Here is a 19,479-nt window from a genome sequence, read left to right on the forward strand (position 1 = left end):
TTTTCCTTTTACTTCCACTTTGCGTTATGTATACATGGACTTCCTTGCTCCAACCCCCAAAACCCATCTACGGGTGAATCCGGCTCCAGTAGACTTTCTATGGACGACTGTTCGATACCTCCAAACTGACTCGATCAATCGACGCCCGATGGGTTCTCGTAAAAATGTCCGGTTTTGTGGTTAAAATGGGCCATGCATGGATATGTCATTGGTTCATATTATTGGAAAATATCGTGTATGAAAAAAATTGAATGCATTTTAGCGCTTTCGTTCAGCAATGCTGCTGAAATACTATCAGGAATTCCATCTTTTGTGCATAGAGAAGAAGTTTCTGGTTTCTAGCAATAGTCTCTGAATTTTAATACTCCGGGATAGTAGGAGTTTAGCCTTTCACATCTGGTGACGTTGCAGGATATTGGATAGGATTTTGTAGTGGGTAGGAGGGGAATCAGGATGATTCTCGGTATTAATTTACAAGAATAATCTACGGAAACAAGTGGACAATTGCATGTTTTATAAACGAACATAGTTATTGTTGCTAATGAATTACCAATTTGCTTCCGAACGGGTTGTCTGAGTGAATCTTGGCGCATTCGTTCAGACATTCTATTAGAATGCTGTGAGGAATTCCATCTTTTGTGAATCGAGAAGCAGAAATCTCCAGTTTCTAGTAATAGTCTCTCAATTTCAGAACTCCGTGGTACTACAGACGTGAGTTTAGCCTTTCATATCGTGTGGCGTCGCAGAATATTATTGGATAGGATTTAGGACTGAGTAGGAGAGGAATGAGGATGATTATCGATATTAATTTACAAGAAACATCTACTGAAACAAAATTGTATTTTTTTATAAATGAGTATAGTTATTGTTTGCTAATAAATTAGCAGTTTGCTTCCGAATGGGTTCTGTGAATGAATCTTAGCGCATTCGTTCAGAAATTCTATTGGAATATTATGAGGAATTCCATCTTTTGTGCATAGAGAAGACGTTTCTGGTTTCTAGTAATAGTCTCTGAATTTTAGTACTCCGTGATAGTAGGAGTTTAGCCTTTCACATCTGGTGACGTTGCAGGATATTATTGGATAGGATTTTGTAGTGGGTAGGAGGGGAATCAGGATGATTCTCGGTATTAATTTACAAGAATAATCTACGGAAACAAGTGGACAATTGCATGTTTTATAAACGAACATAGTTATTGTTGCTAATGAATTACCAATTTGCTTCCGAACGGGTTGTCTGAGTGAATCTTGGCGCATTCGTTCAGACATTCTATTAGAATGCTGTGAGGAATTCCATCTTTTGTGAATCGAGAAGCAGAAATCTCCAGTTTCTAGTAATAGTCTCTCAATTTCAGAACTCCGTGGTACTACAGACGTGAGTTTAGCCTTTCACATCTTGTGACGTCGCTGTATATGATTGGATGGAATCTTGGAGTAGGTAGGCGGGAAACCACAATGATTCTCGATATTAATTTACAAGATAAATCGACTGAAACAAGTGGACAATTGCATTTTAAAAATAAATAAGTATAGTTATTGTTGCTAATAAATTTGCTTTCGAATGGTTTCTCTTTTTTAATTCTTATTTCACTATTTTCTTCTTTTATTTTTTCACGTCATACTCTGATAGACAGGATGAGTTATTGTTAAGAAATGGATTTGGTTGAAGGCTAGGGTCCACTTGGTCTCACCAAATGTTTATTCGTTAATAGTTAACGAATCTCATTTGGAATAAATGAATCATTCTATCGGTATAGTACAATGGTATCAAAAATAGATATCCGTGTAGAAATTCAACCGGGGAAGCGGCTGAACCTCCATTCACGCGCTCGAACCGACCGTTGAGCCCCGGCTTGATTGTATAGCAAGCGGGGATTGAGCGGAGAGATTTTTACACGAGTCGTCCAGGTCGGGAATTGAACCTGGGACCTTCCGATTACGCGTCGAGTACTCTTCCTGACTGAGCTATCCGGTTTCTGTTTATTTTGACTTCTAAAAAACTTGTTTATTCAGCCAATTATTTTGACATATGTAAATAACACTGATGGTGTTAAGGCCCAATATCTACAGAAAAAAACAAGTGATTTCTATCACTGAAATTTGGCGATAAATTTCTAATACTACATTATGTAATTAGGCGATAAAAGTATTATCTGACGAATGTGACTTCATAATCCGAGCCGAAGGCGAAGATTATAATCACATGAATTAGATAATACTTTTATCGCTCCGTGACATACAATATTTTATATCATTGGTAGAGAAAAATCATTGCCATTTCTCTATAAACTAGTGACGATAACACTAGAAAGCAGGTGAAATATCACTAAAAATTAGTGCCAAAATCCGTGAATTCCAGAGTTTTACACGCGTTGAATTTCACAATTCCGAATCTCTAGAAATTGGACAGATTTCTCAAAATTAAGGATAGATTACTGAAAGTGACATATCTCTTTCAAAATCAGTGATGAACAGTCAAATAAATCAATTCAAAAAACGAGCATCCAAAACTCATACGTATCTATCCTTTGAATTAAATATTCCGTCATTGATTTTTGTTTCAGAATTCGATAAGACACAATCTGTCCTTGCACAACAGATTTATGCGAGTGCAGAATGAGGGAACAGGGAAGAGTTCCTGGTGGATGATAAATCCTGACGCTAAACCCGGAAAATCAGCCCGAAGGAGGTAAATAAACGATGAATGGATAGCATGAAGAATTTGTTGTTCCATATCATTCCACTTGATTCATTGATGAATTATTCGGATATTCGTAGAGCAACGTCGATGGAGACGAGTAAATTCGAGAAGCGAAGGGGTCGAGTTAAGAAGAAGGTCGAGGCGTTGAGGAATGGCTTGCAGGCTGATGCAACCCCGAGCCCGAGCAGCAGTGTCAGTGAGGGTCTTGATCTATTTCCTGATAGTCCACTTCATGCTGGGGGATTCCAGCTGTCTCCCGACTTTCGGTAATGAATCGACCGCCAAAAGTTGGAAATTTCTCGTTCTTCATTACTCTAAATGATCGAAATGTTCTTTTCTCGAAATAGGCCAAGAGCTTCGAGCAATGCCTCATCAGTCGGTCGCCTCAGTCCAATTCCTGCGGTCCTTGGGGAGCCAGACTGGACCGGAAGTTACGGCTCTTCTTACAGTCCTGAGCAATTAGGTACTTTCGCGATGTTGAATTGACGAGTGGCGGCGCTGAAGCTGCACGATGGCTGACATAACATTTTCCAATTCAAAATTTTCAATCACACTTTCAGGGCCTAATGGGATCAATGGACTAAAAACTCATTTATTATTCAGGAACATAATTGATTGACTTAGAGACAACTCCCAATAGAGAACTTGCATGAAGCTCAGTTGTTTTTAATTCCCCGATTCACACATTCTTCGTAACATAGGATGGATGTATGATAGCTAAACGGCGAAAATTATGGAGAAATATTGCCTAGATGTCTTATGACAATTAATTGAAAATCAGTCGTTTTCGAGAGGAATTTTTCGGTCATGACGTCACGAAGACGGTCAGGTAACGCTTCATTGGTCGAATAAGAAGAGAGTGGGGAGTTGTCCTCCATTGGCCGAGGCGCAGCTCAAGATTGGGTTATTTCGACTCGAGCCATTCTGTGATTGGTCCAGTGCTCAACCGTTCTGTGAGACGTCATTAGTGATTTCAAAGTGTGTGAAATCTTGAACTTTTAGCAATTAATTATTAACTAACGGGCAATATTTCAAACGTGAATGAAAAATGAATTAGTCAGGTCCCAAACTTGAGATTAGAAAATTGAAAAAAAATCATGCAAGTTCCCTATTGTGTGTGTCAATAGGAAGCTACCCCTAATACCCCTTTTGTTGATTTCCTTTGAAACGCTTTATAACCGGCCATGTTCAAGCGTCAGCGCCGCCTCGCGCCCAGTTAACCTCGCGAGTAGCCCGAGTGGAAATTGCTTCAGGCCCACCTGAAGCACGATCAGACCCTGAAGCACGACCNCCGGAAAACTGTAGGATGATTCAGATCAAGTTCTGATCAGGTAGGCACGATCTCACCCTGAGGTCGGCTGTCTGACCCCAATTTGATCAAATTCCGATTTGATGTCTTTGATCGGCATTTGAACGGGGTCAATTGAAGAGAAAATTATCCGATTCAGATCCGGTACACCTGACATTAATTTTAATAAGTTTTTCGGATAGTTTAGTTAACTACTATTATACTATTCAAATTAAGTTTTATCAACCATTATCAATAATTATTTTCAATCTTTGAAAAGGATCATCATACTATAATTAAAATAAATTAAAATAAATTAAATTAAATTAAATTCATTTAATTAAATTAATTTAATTTAATTAAACAATTTAATTAACGGCCAGTCCTCCTCAAATGTACAGAAGGGAGGGATGATGATGCCGTAAATACGTATTAGAGGAGTATCAAACTTACATGCAAATGATCTTGAGAAAAAAAATCACCAAATGTCTATTTATTTATTAATGTTATTGTTATTATCATTATTATTATTCATTAATAAAATAAATAAGAATTTAATTGAGCATATTTTATCTCGAAGAATACACACGCACATCCGCGAGATCAGGAATAATCGTAAATTCAACGAATACCCGGATACAAATCATATAGGCAATGTACAGTTTACTCAATAGTAATAGCGCGATAGCGTAGTGGTTAGGGCATAGGATTAGCAATCATAGGGTCCCCGGTTCGATCCCCAGCATCGGTAAAAAAATAATAAGCTTTTTCAGAGGTAATAGCAGTAGAGATTCATTAAGAGAGGCGGCCTACGGTGAAATAATTGAATTATCTTTTGTTTTGGATTAATTATTATTGATAATTGTTATTGATACTGACAGACAGGTCATCCGGTTTTCATACAGTTGATTTGGTCAAGTTCGGATCCATTCGTCCTGATCAAATCCGGATTGGTCAGAGGCGTAACATGCCTGATCAAGACCGGATCCGTCAACTTGATCAATACCTGATCAGTGGTCAGGTCTAACCTGATCCAAACTTGATCAAGTTCTGACCGGAATTTCCACTCGGGAGGGTTCATATTTATGAAGGATCTAGAAGCGAAGTGGTAAATCGAGTTGAATCCATTTGATTTGAATTTAGTGCGAGTTTTGATTATATCAGAGTCTGAGGTAGACAGTGGAGAGTCCTTTTTGCGGAGAAGAATAAAACCTTCAAAAGGGTCTCAGCATTCTCCTCACGTTGTAGAAATCAATTGAAATTTCATGGACAGTCGAAAAGTAATTTTCAGGAGAGTGACATTGAATGCGATTTAAGGCCCTGCTCCATTATCTGCCGAACGTTATCTAAATTTATTTTTTCGTTCGATTTCTATCGCGAAATTTCAACTCGATGCCCCGTCACTTAGGGACACCCGAAAATTCTGAATTCAGATTTTTAAAAAAGTAAAAAAAAATCTGAAGATTTTGAAAGAGCGTTTTTAATTAACCCCTCACGTACGGCGTCGATGCCATGCATTGACCCATAAAAATATGAATGACTCTCTTTGAAATTGATTATTTCCAAAATTATGGAATTTAACTCAACCAAACAAATAACAACGAAAAGCGGAATACTGTAGCTTTAATTACATATCGGTTTCATGATTTTCCGTTGATTAGAAGTCATTGCATTGTAGTTGTATTGAGCGTCCTCCACGCTTGGAAACAAAAGGACCCCGTCCGTGAGGGGTTAATATTCAGGAATGATTTCAATAGAGGAAATATGAATAATGTATAATTGGGCGGTTTTGTTTTTATTAATAATAATAAAAACAAATAGCGGCCTGTCGGTCGGAAGAAAAAACGAAATAATAAATCCTTTGGCACCTCGCAACAAGACGATTGTACGAAAAAAGGCTCTTTGAAATTTTTTTAAACATTTTCAAGAATTTTTTGATCACACTCTTACGATGAATTCTAATCACTTATGTCAATCTCCTCCATTGATAATTGTACTGGCGATCAGCGGTCACTTTTTCCGGGAATTGAAAACAGGAAAATCGCTCTTTCTTCCTTTTTTTTGCTCCCTTGTGTTTTTCTTCTCATTGTGACGTACTAATTTGAAGAATTTTAAACCCGCTTTAATGTGTTTAATATTACCTTACTCCCATAAGGTTTTAAAATTCTGTAATTAATAGAGTTCAGAAAGATATCATGCGGAGAAATCAGTGAGTACGAAATCATTAATATCTCAGACCCTATACTGAATAGCACCATGAAAATCAACAGCGGCTTCCCTGATAAGCACCCTACGAAATATATTTCCTTCGGTTCTGTTTCGCGCTGCATTTTTTTTATCAACCTTTTTATTTGTCAACAAATTTATTGCAAATTGGACTTTTTTGCAAACAAATATGTTTTACATGATTCTATCACACTTTAGCAATAAAAAATAGGCAGAAAAACTTGAACGGAAATTACGTTTAAGAAGTCGTTTTTTACGATTCCTGAAGCCTATTTTACGCTTGAAGTTAAAGTGTAAATAACTCTCAAAATCGTTGCAAATTACGATTACATAAACGTAATTTACGATTTCGCATTCGTAAATTACAGTTACATAAATGTAATTTACGGTTTTGTATTTATAAATTACGATGATTATTTCCTTATTTTACGTTTACTTATCCGTAATTAACGACGAAAAAAAAAAGTTATTTTAAACATAAACTGCAATGTTTTTGTCGTAAATTGCGCATAAGTAAACCATAAAATACGTTTCTATTAAGATTGTAATTTACGATTTTTTAAGCGTTAAACACGTTTAGTAAAACATAAAAGACGCTTTGTTTCTGTGTAATTTACGTTTTGATTTTGACCGCAAAACGCGCCTTTTTGAAGCCTAAATACAGATTTTCAGTATAGAAAAAAGTCACCAGACATCATAATGGCGTTAAACGTAAATTACGTTTAACAAACCGTAAATTGCGCTTAGTAGAACGTAATTTACGTTTAGGTTTTTCTGCATGCTCTTTCATCTTTTCGATACAATCAATCTTTATCGAGTTATGGTGTTACAAACAATTACTTACCTTGGGATACCTCCAATTTTGTATTTTGTACAACTTTGGCAAAAAAAAATTTTCTCATTGAAATAGCACGGAATGGTCCACATAGAAACGTCGGACGTGAATGGATAGCATATAGCATTCACTTCTCATAGAATTTAGCGTAAAAACCCGAAAACAGACAACCTAATTTCGAGTAATAATATTTCTCAACATCTGTATAAGCTCTTTCGGTCAGAAATATGTTGCAAACACATGAAATAATCTTCGGAAGAATGAAGAGAATGCTTTGTATTATTATTTGGTACAAGAGCAAGAGAAAGTATATCATTTTCTTCAAAGGTGATTTTCAGAGACGATCGGATTATCTCTCGATTTACCACTTCATTATTGGACCTACAGATCTATTTTACGCACTAGGCAAACAACTGCCTTGATTCAAGTAGTTGAAGGTCGCTTGGACCATAAAGTCCATTGACGACTTGAATCTTTCAAACGAAAACTATTTGAATTGAAAAGGGGCAGGTTGAGGTGGAGTCTAACTCTCCTTAATTTAAGGATATCCAAGTAGATCATGATTTTTATTTCAAGCCGGTAGTCTTGCCGAGTCGATGAAGTTGGAGTCCTACCAGATGTATCAAACATCTCCACCGAATCATCAACAGCAGACAGTGCCACCACCTTCGTACTTCGAGGCTCAATATCAGAGAAATAATACTCTGCGTAAAGCAACGTCACCCTACGGTCTACCCCCAACGCCACAGCCTGCTAACCGACAGAGATGTCCGATTCATCGTCTTCAGCCCTGCACGTGTCAAATGGTGGGTAAATCCGTGATTATTATGTCTAATCGAAGGGGTACTTCATCATAGCGTTATTTCTGGAAGGAGTCAATTCGAGAATATAGGGGGCACATCGTAAGGGTCATGTTAATTTCACTCATAATCTCTTGCATGTGTCAAATCGAATAGGAGATATGACCAAAACTATTCTAAGGATCAGACGAGTGAGATGAGCAAGATGATCTAAAGGCGAAACGATTTTCATCATTTGAATCGTTTGGCTCTTCGAATTATTTTGACCCATATGATTAGATCTGTAAGATTTCACCCAAATTTAGGAAATGATTTGAAGTTAATTCAGAGGTCATGTTATGGAATAGACTTGAAATAATTAAAATCACACTGTAATTACATTACATTAAGTTCATTTCGAAGTAATTAGGTGGAAATAGATGGAGCAAATCGTAAGGGTCATGTTAATTTCACTCATAATCCCTTTGGGCATTTGCGTGTGTCAAATCGAACAGGAGATATGACCAAAACTATTCTAAGGATCAGACGAGTGAGATGAGCAAGATGATCTAAAGGCGAAACGATCTTCGCCATTTGAATCGTTTGACTCTTCGAATTATTTTGACCCATATGATTAGATCCGTAAGATTTCACACAAAATTTAGGAAATTATTTGAAGTCAGAGATAATGTTATGGAATGGACTTGAAATAATTAAAATCAGACTGTAATTACGTGATATCAACTTCATTTCGAAATAATTGTGTAATTCAATCCTGGAATGCGTACCCCGAGTTGTCGGCAGAGAGGAAAGTTTCTAATTTCAAGCGTCAAGTTACCGATTTTGAGAGACTCGTGGTTCTAGAAAGCATTGTACCAAGGATAATAAATTGATTGATTAATTTCAAATTCGGTGCTAAATACCTTCTTATTAAGGTAAGAACATTCGAAAGGGATGAATTTCTGAAAGAATTGAACATTACTTCAACATTAATTAAGTCATATACTTTGAATAACAAAGGATTTAAAAACACTAGTGGACTAATTTTCAGTTCCAAATATTCGTGATTTGAAAACCCAAAATTTCCGAATTCTAGAACCAAAATTTTCTCAAAATAAGAGAAAATGTACCTGATTTTAAGTACAATTTTAATATATCCAATTAAAAATGAGTGAGAATTAGTACTTTTCAATGTAATTGTAAAGGAAAATTTTCTTAAAATGAGTGAGAAATTCACTTATTTCCAGGAGTTTCCGAATCTTTTTTTTTTCGTCTGAATACGGAACTTGCATGAATTTTTAAAAAAATTTATTAATCTCAAGTTTCAGCCTTAAATGATTGATTTTTCGTTTATGAACATTAGAAATATTGCTCGTTAATTAATAATTGATTGCGGAAAGTTGAAGATTTCGAATGCTTTGGAATCGCTAATGACGTCACAAGAGTGGTCACACGCTCGACCAATCACAGAATGGTTCGCACCAACCTACCCCAATCTTCTCATGCGCCTCATCCAACGGATGACGGCAGCTCCCCTTTATCCTCACACGAGACCGACCGCGCGTGCTACGCACGCGCCTTCTCATCTCCTCACGTGGCCCTTCGGTTTCAGTCTTACGCTTATTCGAGATTTTCGAGATATTTCGAGATCGATTTACTTTTTCGTTTTTACGATAGGATTCGACCAACGAAGCGCTACCCACACGGAGAGAAAAATATACGACAATCTCGTGGAAGGTCCCTCCAAAAATTAGTCTGGTATCCATCCACCAACTCGGGGACGTATCGGGGAGTACGCTAATAATAGAAATGTAACACTCCTATCATTCGAAGGAGCAAGGTAGAAAATAGTAGGTGGCACTCTACGAAGTCGCGCGCTCGGGTATTCAAAAATTGGTGTGCCATTCACTAAAATTCGCACTGCATGCGCTACTCCACGTGCATTGCGAGGCCAATTCATTTTTCAAATCACAGAGGTCACCACTTAGTAAAGGAGAACAGAAGAAAATTCAGTGAGTGGCACACTAAAATTTGAAGAGGGCCCCGCCAGTTTTTCGTCTCTGGTTCCATAAAAATACGATTCCTCAAACTAGTTTCTAATGAGCGGAAAAAAGTCGGGTGCTGCACACGAAAGTTTGGAGAGAGGTAGTCTGAATTATGATTGTCAGAATCCAATTTGTATAGAGTATTCTTTTGTGCCCCTTTTGGTACGTCCCATGCGTTGATGAGAAGGTACACTAATTTTTGAGAGATTTTTCTCTCCGTACAGCATTACTCATGCCACTTTGTGACGTCATAACCAAAATAATAGGTGTTAAAAACGTCTGAAAATTGGAAAAACTGAACCCCATGCAAGTTCCCTATTCAAAGGACTTCATCTGAAAATCTCCCTTGGCGATCGGTACTAAATATGGTTTTTCCATTAGAATTTGAGTCCGGTCTCAGGGATGTCGCCATCTTACCAGAGTGAATCCAGCACATCACCCCTGGGTGCTCAACAACAAACACAACAGGCCCAACAACAACAACAACAACAAATGAGAACAGTCAACGAGCAAGAGCTACAGTACCTCCTACAAGCTCAGAGTCAAACGCAACAGCAGAATCAGCAGCGGCAGAGTCAAACGAGACCAACGAATTCTAGTCCCCCTCAGACGCCAACCTCTACGCCGAGCACAATGATGGGCCAATTAATGGGTGCATTAAATAATACAACGTTGCTCGATGACTTGAATATTAATATTGAGGGACTCCACGGTGGTTTCGACTGTAATGTGGACGAGGTAACAAGATAATGGTTTTTGGAGATGAATCAGACGTTGATGGAGGTTTCACACGTTGGGGAAATTAGTTAATTGGGTTGAATTGTTATTTATTCTGGACGTAATTAGAGTTTTGAACTGAAAAGTTTTTTGAAGTATGCCGACTGGAGAGTGATATGTTGTCAAAAAGTATGTCGCGTTATATGTAGGTTGAAATTTTAATGATGACTGAACGGTTTAGGAAAGTTAGAGGCGGAGATGAAGTAACTCAAGCTGTCGTGGTATTTTTTCCATCATCAAATGTTGTCGGAATCCCAAAAAAAAGGGGAAAGACTCATCTAAAGATGAAATTTTCCACGAATCTTTATGATCATACGATTTTAAACAACCCGGCGGTAGCAAATATAAGGGGGAAGCCCAGGAGATCTAACCAACACGATACGCATGCCTATAACCAATGAGAATTGAGCAAATAGAATTGGCGGGGCGATTTTGCGATTTAATTTGTTATGCAGATGTTTGTTGGTTAGGTTTTGCAGAATTTCTCCCTGACTTTCAAATCATATGATTTATATTGACTAGCATGTGATACGGCAACTAGCATGTGATATTGAATCGATGCATTCTACGATAACATTACGAATTCTCACTATCAATTATATGAGTTGCAGAGATTAGGTGAAAATTCTGGGACTTTTCGTCTACTCATTACACAGCCTCTTTTGGCATTGAAAATCCTTTTTCGCACTTTTATTAAAGTATATTCCAAGACAATTCCACGAAAAAGTTAGTCCCTATCGATTTCCGAAAAAAGTTTTGAATGACTTCATCGATTGCGTGCTCATAAGTTATTAAGTTTCTCTATCCTCATATGTTGTAGATAAGGGCAACAATAACTGTTGGAATCAAATGAGAAATGATTTCACGAACTTTCCATTTTTTAGAGTTGAATGGGGGAGACCGGGGCAAAGCGGGGTACCTAAGATAAAGAGGCGGGTCAGAGCTTCTATCATACTTATATTGTTTTTTAGCAATCACTATTCACATCCTAAAATGATCAACTCGTGACTCCAACGTATTACAGTTGGGGGCACAGTGGGGTAGTGTCCAAAATTTTTTAAATAATTATAAATGTTGTTTCTTTGTTTTTCACCTTCAAATCTCCAAAAAAAACGTCAGAAAAACTCTGAAATTGGTAAGGAAGATCCCAATGAATCAATTTTTTAATTTGGGGCACGATAGGGTACGCATAAGAGAATTCTTTTTCTTCAATTTCATGTTCATCAACAGAAAGAGTACGTTGTAACAATTTTCTATACATTTTTTAACATTTTTGTTATTTATCAGGTTAATTTTATTTTTTAAATTCATTATTCATTTTTTCCACAAAAGCCATTTTTTTCCTGAATTTAATTTTTTTATTTCAGAAATTGAAATTTCCGAATTTATTCATTGTATTTGTCTTGTTCATGTCAATTTCACGAAGTGAAATCCTAATCCTCATTGATTGTTTTTATTCTCTTGCTTTAGTTGCAAAGTGACCCTTATATCAATAAACAGAGAGTCTGCACTGTAAGTGGAATTCCATTCTTCTCATTTTTTATTTTTTCCGTCGTTACCGACTGTTGGGGGATGGATTTAGCAAATCTATCTGACTATCTAAGTCTAGATCATTGTGAGAACTCAGTTTTAATCAAAATACCCAATATGGTAGCTCATCCCGGTGTTTAAAAGAACTGAAAGAATTTCCAGAGTTCTTTAATTTTTTAAAAAAGTTCCTCAATATTATTCCCGTTTTTTGAGCTTTTTTTTACTTTTTGTTGATCCCTGATCGACCCCTCGTCAACTCCTTGAATTTCTCAATTTTGGCCTTTTTTATATATCCCCTATGCCCCGGCCACCCCGCTTTGCCCCGGTCTCCCCTATTGCAGAAACCCTGTACTATAAAATTTCACAAAGAATTCACTACAGATTCATTTTTTAAGAACATCGTAAGAACCATTTAGTACATTATTTAATACATTATCCATGAAAAATATGAGGAGAATCGTCAGAAAAACCTGTTTTCCAGGAATATACCTTAAGGATCCTAATTATAATCAAATGATCCTAAAATTCATAAGGAGAATAAATTATTTCCAACAAATGAATTATTTTTTCCCATGTTAAGGTTGTTCTCGTGTAACTTTTTTTTTTCGATAGTTTTTTTTTAATTTTTATCGTAGATCGCTCTAAAAATTAGCTGTAAAATAAGCCCATTATAGTTGCAATTGACCATCTCAAACTTAAGATCATTTTTTTTTAATTTTAAATGTTGTTAAATGCAGTTTTATCGTTTATAATTTTTTTAAAAACAACCACTCGACATTTTTTATTAAAAAAAAATCACAGTGTGGAAATAGTGTCAATCAATGTACAGAAAAAAAATGAAATTGATCGACCATTTCATTTTCGAGAAATCATCATAGAAAGTTATTTATTCCCCCAATGGACGGGGCAAGTGAGTTCAGTATGCGAGTCGTGACAACAACGCAGCTTCGAGTCGGTGGCGCGGATGTATTTGAAATGGTCGGGTTATAATGAGTAGTTCAAAAATGCGGTAATTCAGTCTTTTTTTTATTGACTATCTATAAACACTGTAATAATTAACAAACATGGAAAATAGTATAATAAAATGATAGATAGTCATGTGTTATTTGACTCACGACTCTCAAAAAAGGAAATAATTTTATCATTAACTTTTTTAGTTTTCGTAACTCGGGGTTTGTTCATGTCATTTCGTTCTGATAATAATTGCATCAATCCTCCTTTTTGTTTACTCGCTGTCAACAACCTGTCAAATGAGATACCAGAGTTGGAAATTTTTTTTAACATGTCAGATACATTCAAACCATTAACGAAGGTAATAATGTCAATGCTTTTTATTTGGTAATTTCCGATACGATACACTCAAAGTACGACTTTTTTGCAAGGACTAATTGTTCCTTAGTTATTAATTTCTCTGACAATGTTTCTAAAACCTCAACATCAAATAGTGCTTCATGGAAATTACCACTAATTTCCAGAGAATGAATTCCAGAAGAGGATGGAATTCAGTCCCATTCGTTTTTCATTCTCAACATTTTCTAATGATAGTATTTCTTTACAACAACTACATTTTAAATGTTCGCCAAGGATTGAAAGCTCAACAATTCTCCTTCCTGAGCAAATATTCGTTTTTTCATTCTCTCGTTCAACCTGACTTGTATTTGCAGCAGTGTATTGAAGTTTTTGGTTTTCTTTGGCATGCACCATCTTCGAAGCAAAATTTCGCTGTTTATTCAATACATGCGCTTTCACAAACCTCCCTTTGTGCCTCAGCCGATTCGACATTTTTCCCAATGATTTTATAACACTCACTAACATAAACAGGGAGAGAGATATTGCTAAATGGTTAAACGAAGTTTTATCGAATGATTCAATGATAAAGAATGATAAGAATTCTTTCCATTTTTGAATTGGACTCCCAGATGCGTCCCTGAGCGCGCCATCCCCACTCGCCGGGTGGGGACAAGCTCCATGACTCAATGGATTAAGGATGTATTATACCCTTTTCCCCAAAATTCACTTTTTTTAAATTTTTCTGGTAAATTGTGGATTGGATTGACGTGAAAAAATATAACGTTTTTGCGTTTTATCATTACTTAATGACTCACGAAATTTCATGATCGTGCAATCATTTTCCTGCGTTTTTTCTAAAACTTTTCGGAAATTCACAAAACTTGAGAAAAAATGCAGGAAAATGATTGCACTACCATGAAACTTTGTGAGTCAGTCAATAATGATAAAACGCAAAAACGGTATATTATTTCGCGTCAATCCGGTCAATAATTTGCTAGAAAAATGAAAAAACGTGAATTTTGGCCGAAATGGTGTAGTACATCCTTATAGGAACTGCCCGTTTCGCAACGTTGCCGGAAACTCACTAAACATGTCCGGAGAGTGTACACTGATAGAATGGTTTAGTCGAACCAAACGATTCGTTAACTATTAACGAATCGCGGTAACAGTTAAGAAGCCTCATTTGGTGCAACTGAATCGTTCTACTTTTTCTATCAGTGTAGGGTGAATTCGGCAAGGCTGCTGCCCAAATAATACCGCAGCGTATCCCTGCGGAGGTGACCAAAGTCGCTGAGTCGCGTATGACCAGACGAGGGTTTATAACCCTAATTTCTATGTTGAAGGTAATCAAACACGAGCTCTCGATGGACGGCACGTTGGACTTTAACTTTCAACAAGGAATACTGGGGACAGCAGCTATCCAAGTTACAGACACTGCCATGAATCAGAGTAACGTTGTTACGTCAAACAATCAGGTTGGCTCGTCAAATCCATCGAGTGGCGTTTATGCCACAAATCCAACGACACCTGCTGCAGCACCCTCCTGGGTTCACTAGCAGTGGTGCACACTAACAACGACATCAGCCTCGTTCTCCCCAACTTCCATGCCGCCACATCAAACGCGTTTTTCTCAATATCGCGCATCCAAGCGACAATACACTGGTGAGTACAGAAACAAATTGATATTAAAGTGAACCATCGAGTCAACTTGGGGAAGCATGGGGTGTTGACGGCTATGAGGAAAAGTGTTAACGTAGGGTAGCTGATGCCTGTACTACCCAGCGGGTAATATCGTTCACCCGTACTTCTCAGGATGGCCGAGAAAAAAATGTTTTTCTTTTTTTACTATACGAATATTTAATAACAACAAGTAATTTCAACAGAAATTTTCAATTTTCTCCTGTGGAAACTTCGTTAAAAAAATCTAAATCATTTTCTACTGAATTCGTAAAATATTTCGACTCCAGCATTTGAGATTTTTCAAATTTTTAGTTGGTTCATAATTGAATGAAGTGGGAAGTATGAGTTCGTTATACATTTTCACATCCATTGCGACCTTTTCGATAGCAGAACAATATCTTCATCAGTTATTAATTGGAAGGTTTTGTAAAAATATTGTGAAGGAAAGAATTCAGAATATATTGGAAAATAGTACAATTACAATTAACTTTGTTGTCCCATTGATTTCACGGAGAGAAGTGTTCAGTACAAATTATGGAACTCATAATTCCATCACCGATTACGGAAACGACTCAGAACATTTAAGTGACAGTATCGTAATTTTTCATAAGAGATTCAGATAAAAATTACGGAACGCAATTTTTATTGAATATTTCGCTCCGTGTTCATTATCCTAATCCCCTATTTCAGGTTCTAATATTAAATTACGATAATCCCTAAAGATAAATAGTCCCAGTCAAAGGTAATTACATTTCTACGTCCATTTTAATATTTTCAGTTATAATACCGCGAAACCTTCAAAATTATCGGAATATTTCCCGATAGCTTCGTTGCAAACAAATGAAAGTGTCAAGTTTTGCAGGCTAAAAAATTTTTCTGCTAAACTTGACACTTTGGTTTGTTTGCAGGGAAGTTTGAGGGAGATATTGCGATTAATTTTGAAGGTCGAGGGGAATTCGGCGAAAAATTTACCGGGACTGGATTCAAGGGCTTCTTCCAGCAAAACATCCAATTGGTTAGAAATAAATGAAGAGCTACTATGCAATTATCAGATGCAATTTCCAGAAGCTAGTGTACAATTTCCGAAAAAAATTGATAACAAAAGAGTATCGTGACCTCGAATACTGCGCTGTGATTGGCTAAAATCCAGTTCCGGAAAATTCTTGATAAAATCCCCCGTTACAAATGGTAATGCCGCCCACGGTTTTTATAGGGCTGTTAGACTCTGCCGCTAGAGGGCAGTCAAGTGACAGCTCGATTGTTTTGGGGTAGTCGGTAGCCACTGCAACATCGGGTAAATTCAGGATAATTTATTATTATTCACGTAAAATCTTTAGCAAAATGGAGCCAAAGAATGGAAACGAACGATAAAAATAGGAAAAATTACAATAGTTGACCTGCATTACTCAAAAAAGTCATCAAAACAAGGTGGGCGGTATTGGACGCATGCCTGGCGGTATTACCTTCAATGTTAGATTCCACCGCTCACTGGCCGATGGCAATTGAATTACATATTTTAATATGTTTAATGTTAATAAAAAATTGTTCTCTTCACATATTCGAGTAAACACCTCGAAGAACCCATTTTAACCGTTTATGACTCCTTGTAGAGTGCGAGGCTGGAAAAGACTCATTTCCGTTAGGAGGACGGTACATGCACCATAACGTAAAAAATGGAAACAATCTGCTATAGCTTGATGAAAATTGAATTAAATCAGATTTATCATACACACATTTTGAAGAGCTTTCACTATTCTTTAAAATGCACTGAGAAAAAAATTTATTCCTCCCAAGAAAATGTTATTGGTGATATCTTTTTCATACTCTTAGTAGAAGAAAATATCTCTTTTGGAACGTATTTCTCCAGGCCAGTCATTTCCAGGTGCTCCGAAATCATTTCCAATCGTGAGAATTATGGTGATCTATAAGAATATTCTTCTGCATATGACCTCGAAGAAACTCCAATAATAATTATTAACATTTGGAATTATTCCAATTTTCTTTACCTGAGAAAATCGCCAATTTGTAAAATCCGGAAGATATCGGAGAACATTTTGTCAAGGTCATATGTAGCATAATAATCAGATTGTTCAACATCACTGTAATTTTTGAGGATAGACTTGGACTCTCTGAAAATGACTGTCCTGGAAAAATTCGTTCTGAAAAAATATTATCTTCTGACGAGAATATCAATCCTTGGCAGGAATAATTTTTTCTCTCAGTGTGATAGGTAGCTATCCCTGCCTAGTCTATTAGGAGCATCAAAAAATTAAACTAAAGTCAATTTTCCAAGTGAAATATAAAAATTGAATTTCCGCCTAAAACTCTCATAAGTTAAAAAAATTGGTAGAATGGGGCAAATCAGATCTCATTTTAAAGCTTATTTAACAAGCTTTCAATTGAGTACATTAAATGTGCAGTCCATGGAAGAGGAAGAAGGACTCGAGCCTAGAAACCAAAGGAAAAACCGTGATTACGGACATCTTCCCACGCCTCTTACAAATGGACTACGTATCCTTGTCGCGAAAGGATCACCTCAACCCACCAAAATCTCCAGTAATCGAAAACACTTTGCAACAATTCACCGTCCAAAACTTGAATCGCAACCTCTCCTCCATCCAGCAGTAACTCGCGCAGAGTTAAAAATTTCAAAATTTTGAATTACGACCTGAAATTTCAAATTTAATAAAAGAGACATAAAGAATCATAAAGGAAAGGACAAACGGAAGTCGACGTAGAGGGGCTAAAGTATGAGGATAAAAAGAGACAGTCAAGAAGCGTTTGGGGAAGTTTTTCGGCAAAAAAGTTGAAAAAGAATGTAACGAATGAACAGAAGAGGAGTCGTCGGAGGTGAGAGGACGGAGGAAAACGCTTGCTCCTAGGGGGTGAGGGGGACTGCATGTTGGAATAAAAAGACGACTGTAAGGAGGGGAGTTTTCAGATCTCTCCTTGAGCAACTTTATAATTCTTGCGACGCTTTTGGGGAATGAGATCGACGGGGTTGGAAAGTGGTGAGAGCAGGCCAAATCCAAAAATGTCGGTGCGGGGCGGGGGAGGGAGGGATGTAAGAGGGAAGGCTCGCCGACGGAGTTAAGGTAGTAGTACTGGCGCCAGGCAACGTCTGGCCGAATAGTCGTTGACTTTCAGACTCTCGCACCCAGTTTTCCAACCCAAGTGGCTGCTAGCTTCGTAGGAATCCCGTCCATCACGTGGTTTCTTTCCGTGACCTTTTTTTTCAGCTTGTGAGAAAAAAATATATAATTCTTGGATTTAGAGCTTTTTACTACATTACACAGGGGAGGAGATTCTTTTCACTTGAGTATGAATTATGGGCATTGAATGGGGGATTAAAAAGCGGCATTATGAATAGTTAATGTCGTTGAGCGATCGGGGATAATCATTTCCGATGGGTGTTTGAGTTAGAAGAATCCGGAGAAATAAAGCATTTGAATCATATGAAACTCCTCATTTGAAATTTTTTACCCATTCCGACTGTAGGGACAATTATTCAAGAAATGTCAAAACCGATTAAATGGCTCCTTGAATATTTTTAAAAGAATGCATATTCGTTTGTATATTGGACATTCTGGTAATGAGACATTAGATTCAAATTTGTCATTTNGGGGGGGGGGGGGGGTGAAACGGATTTAAGTGTGCATTTCAACATTTTTTGGATGTTGATTTTATTTATCAGATTGATTGATTTTTTTCTCATCACCTACGGGTGTCAAATAATTTTTATTGGATCTTTTTCTAATTATTGAAATAAGACTAAAATGCGTCTCGAGTTCGTAAACCTTTCGAGTGGTTTCTCTCTTTCAGTTCCATGGTTCAACCCATACCTTTCCCATGATGCTCACTGACATTTAAATCACGAGCTTGCGCGTGAGGGCGTAATTACCGCAAAACTTATAATTTTCTGAATCATTTGTTCAAATAACTTTCTTATGAAATTTGAAAAAAATCTGAAACTTATACGTGTTCTCAAGAAAGATTTGATTGATCACCCCTAGTTTTTCCTCAATAGTTCATTATTTTTTTGGGTGCCATGGAAATTTCTCTAATTGAGAGTGCGATAACCTCTGAGGTTATAGCTGGAGGGGTTACAAAAACATCCAAATTTCATTATTTTTCTTCTTCAGACTGAGAGCCGAAAAAAAAGTGCAAGAGTTATCAATGATGCAGCATACTCAGACGTTTCACCCATGAATTTTCCAATCTGTTTTCGCCATTTCGACTTCTTACACGAAACACCTTAAGCTGCGTCGCACAAGATTTTTTTTTAATAATAAACTCTGAATGGGGGATTAAAAATGTCATTATGAATAA

At 37.0% G+C, this 19,479-nt stretch overlaps 1 protein-coding gene across 2 annotated transcripts in view; it reads left to right on the plus strand.

The window, feature by feature from the left end:
- LOC107039638 (forkhead box protein O) overlaps positions 1-19,479 on the plus strand; it is a 121,695-nt gene that overhangs the window by 73,931 nt on the left and 28,285 nt on the right. Inside the window, exons 2-7 of one of the 2 annotated variants that reach the window (XR_001460968.1) lie at positions 2,564-2,688; positions 2,778-2,966; positions 3,048-3,163; positions 7,626-7,855; positions 10,255-10,611; positions 14,814-15,132. Coding sequence is in view for 1 of the 2 variants with exons in the window: in XM_015259372.2 (XP_015114858.1) it covers positions 2,564-2,688; positions 2,778-2,966; positions 3,048-3,163; positions 7,626-7,855; positions 10,255-10,611; positions 14,814-15,026 (1,230 nt within the window). In the remaining variant the exon portion in view is untranslated. Of the gene's footprint in view, positions 1-2,563; positions 2,689-2,777; positions 2,967-3,047; positions 3,164-7,625; positions 7,856-10,254; positions 10,612-14,813; positions 15,634-19,479 lie in introns of those variants that run through there. The other variant, XM_015259372.2, reaches the window with a different exon arrangement.

This window comes from Diachasma alloeum, unplaced genomic scaffold (genome assembly GCF_001412515.2).
Source record: "Diachasma alloeum isolate Michigan unplaced genomic scaffold, Dall2.0 Dall_scaffold_00178, whole genome shotgun sequence".
Lineage (NCBI taxonomy): Eukaryota > Metazoa > Arthropoda > Insecta > Hymenoptera > Braconidae > Diachasma > Diachasma alloeum.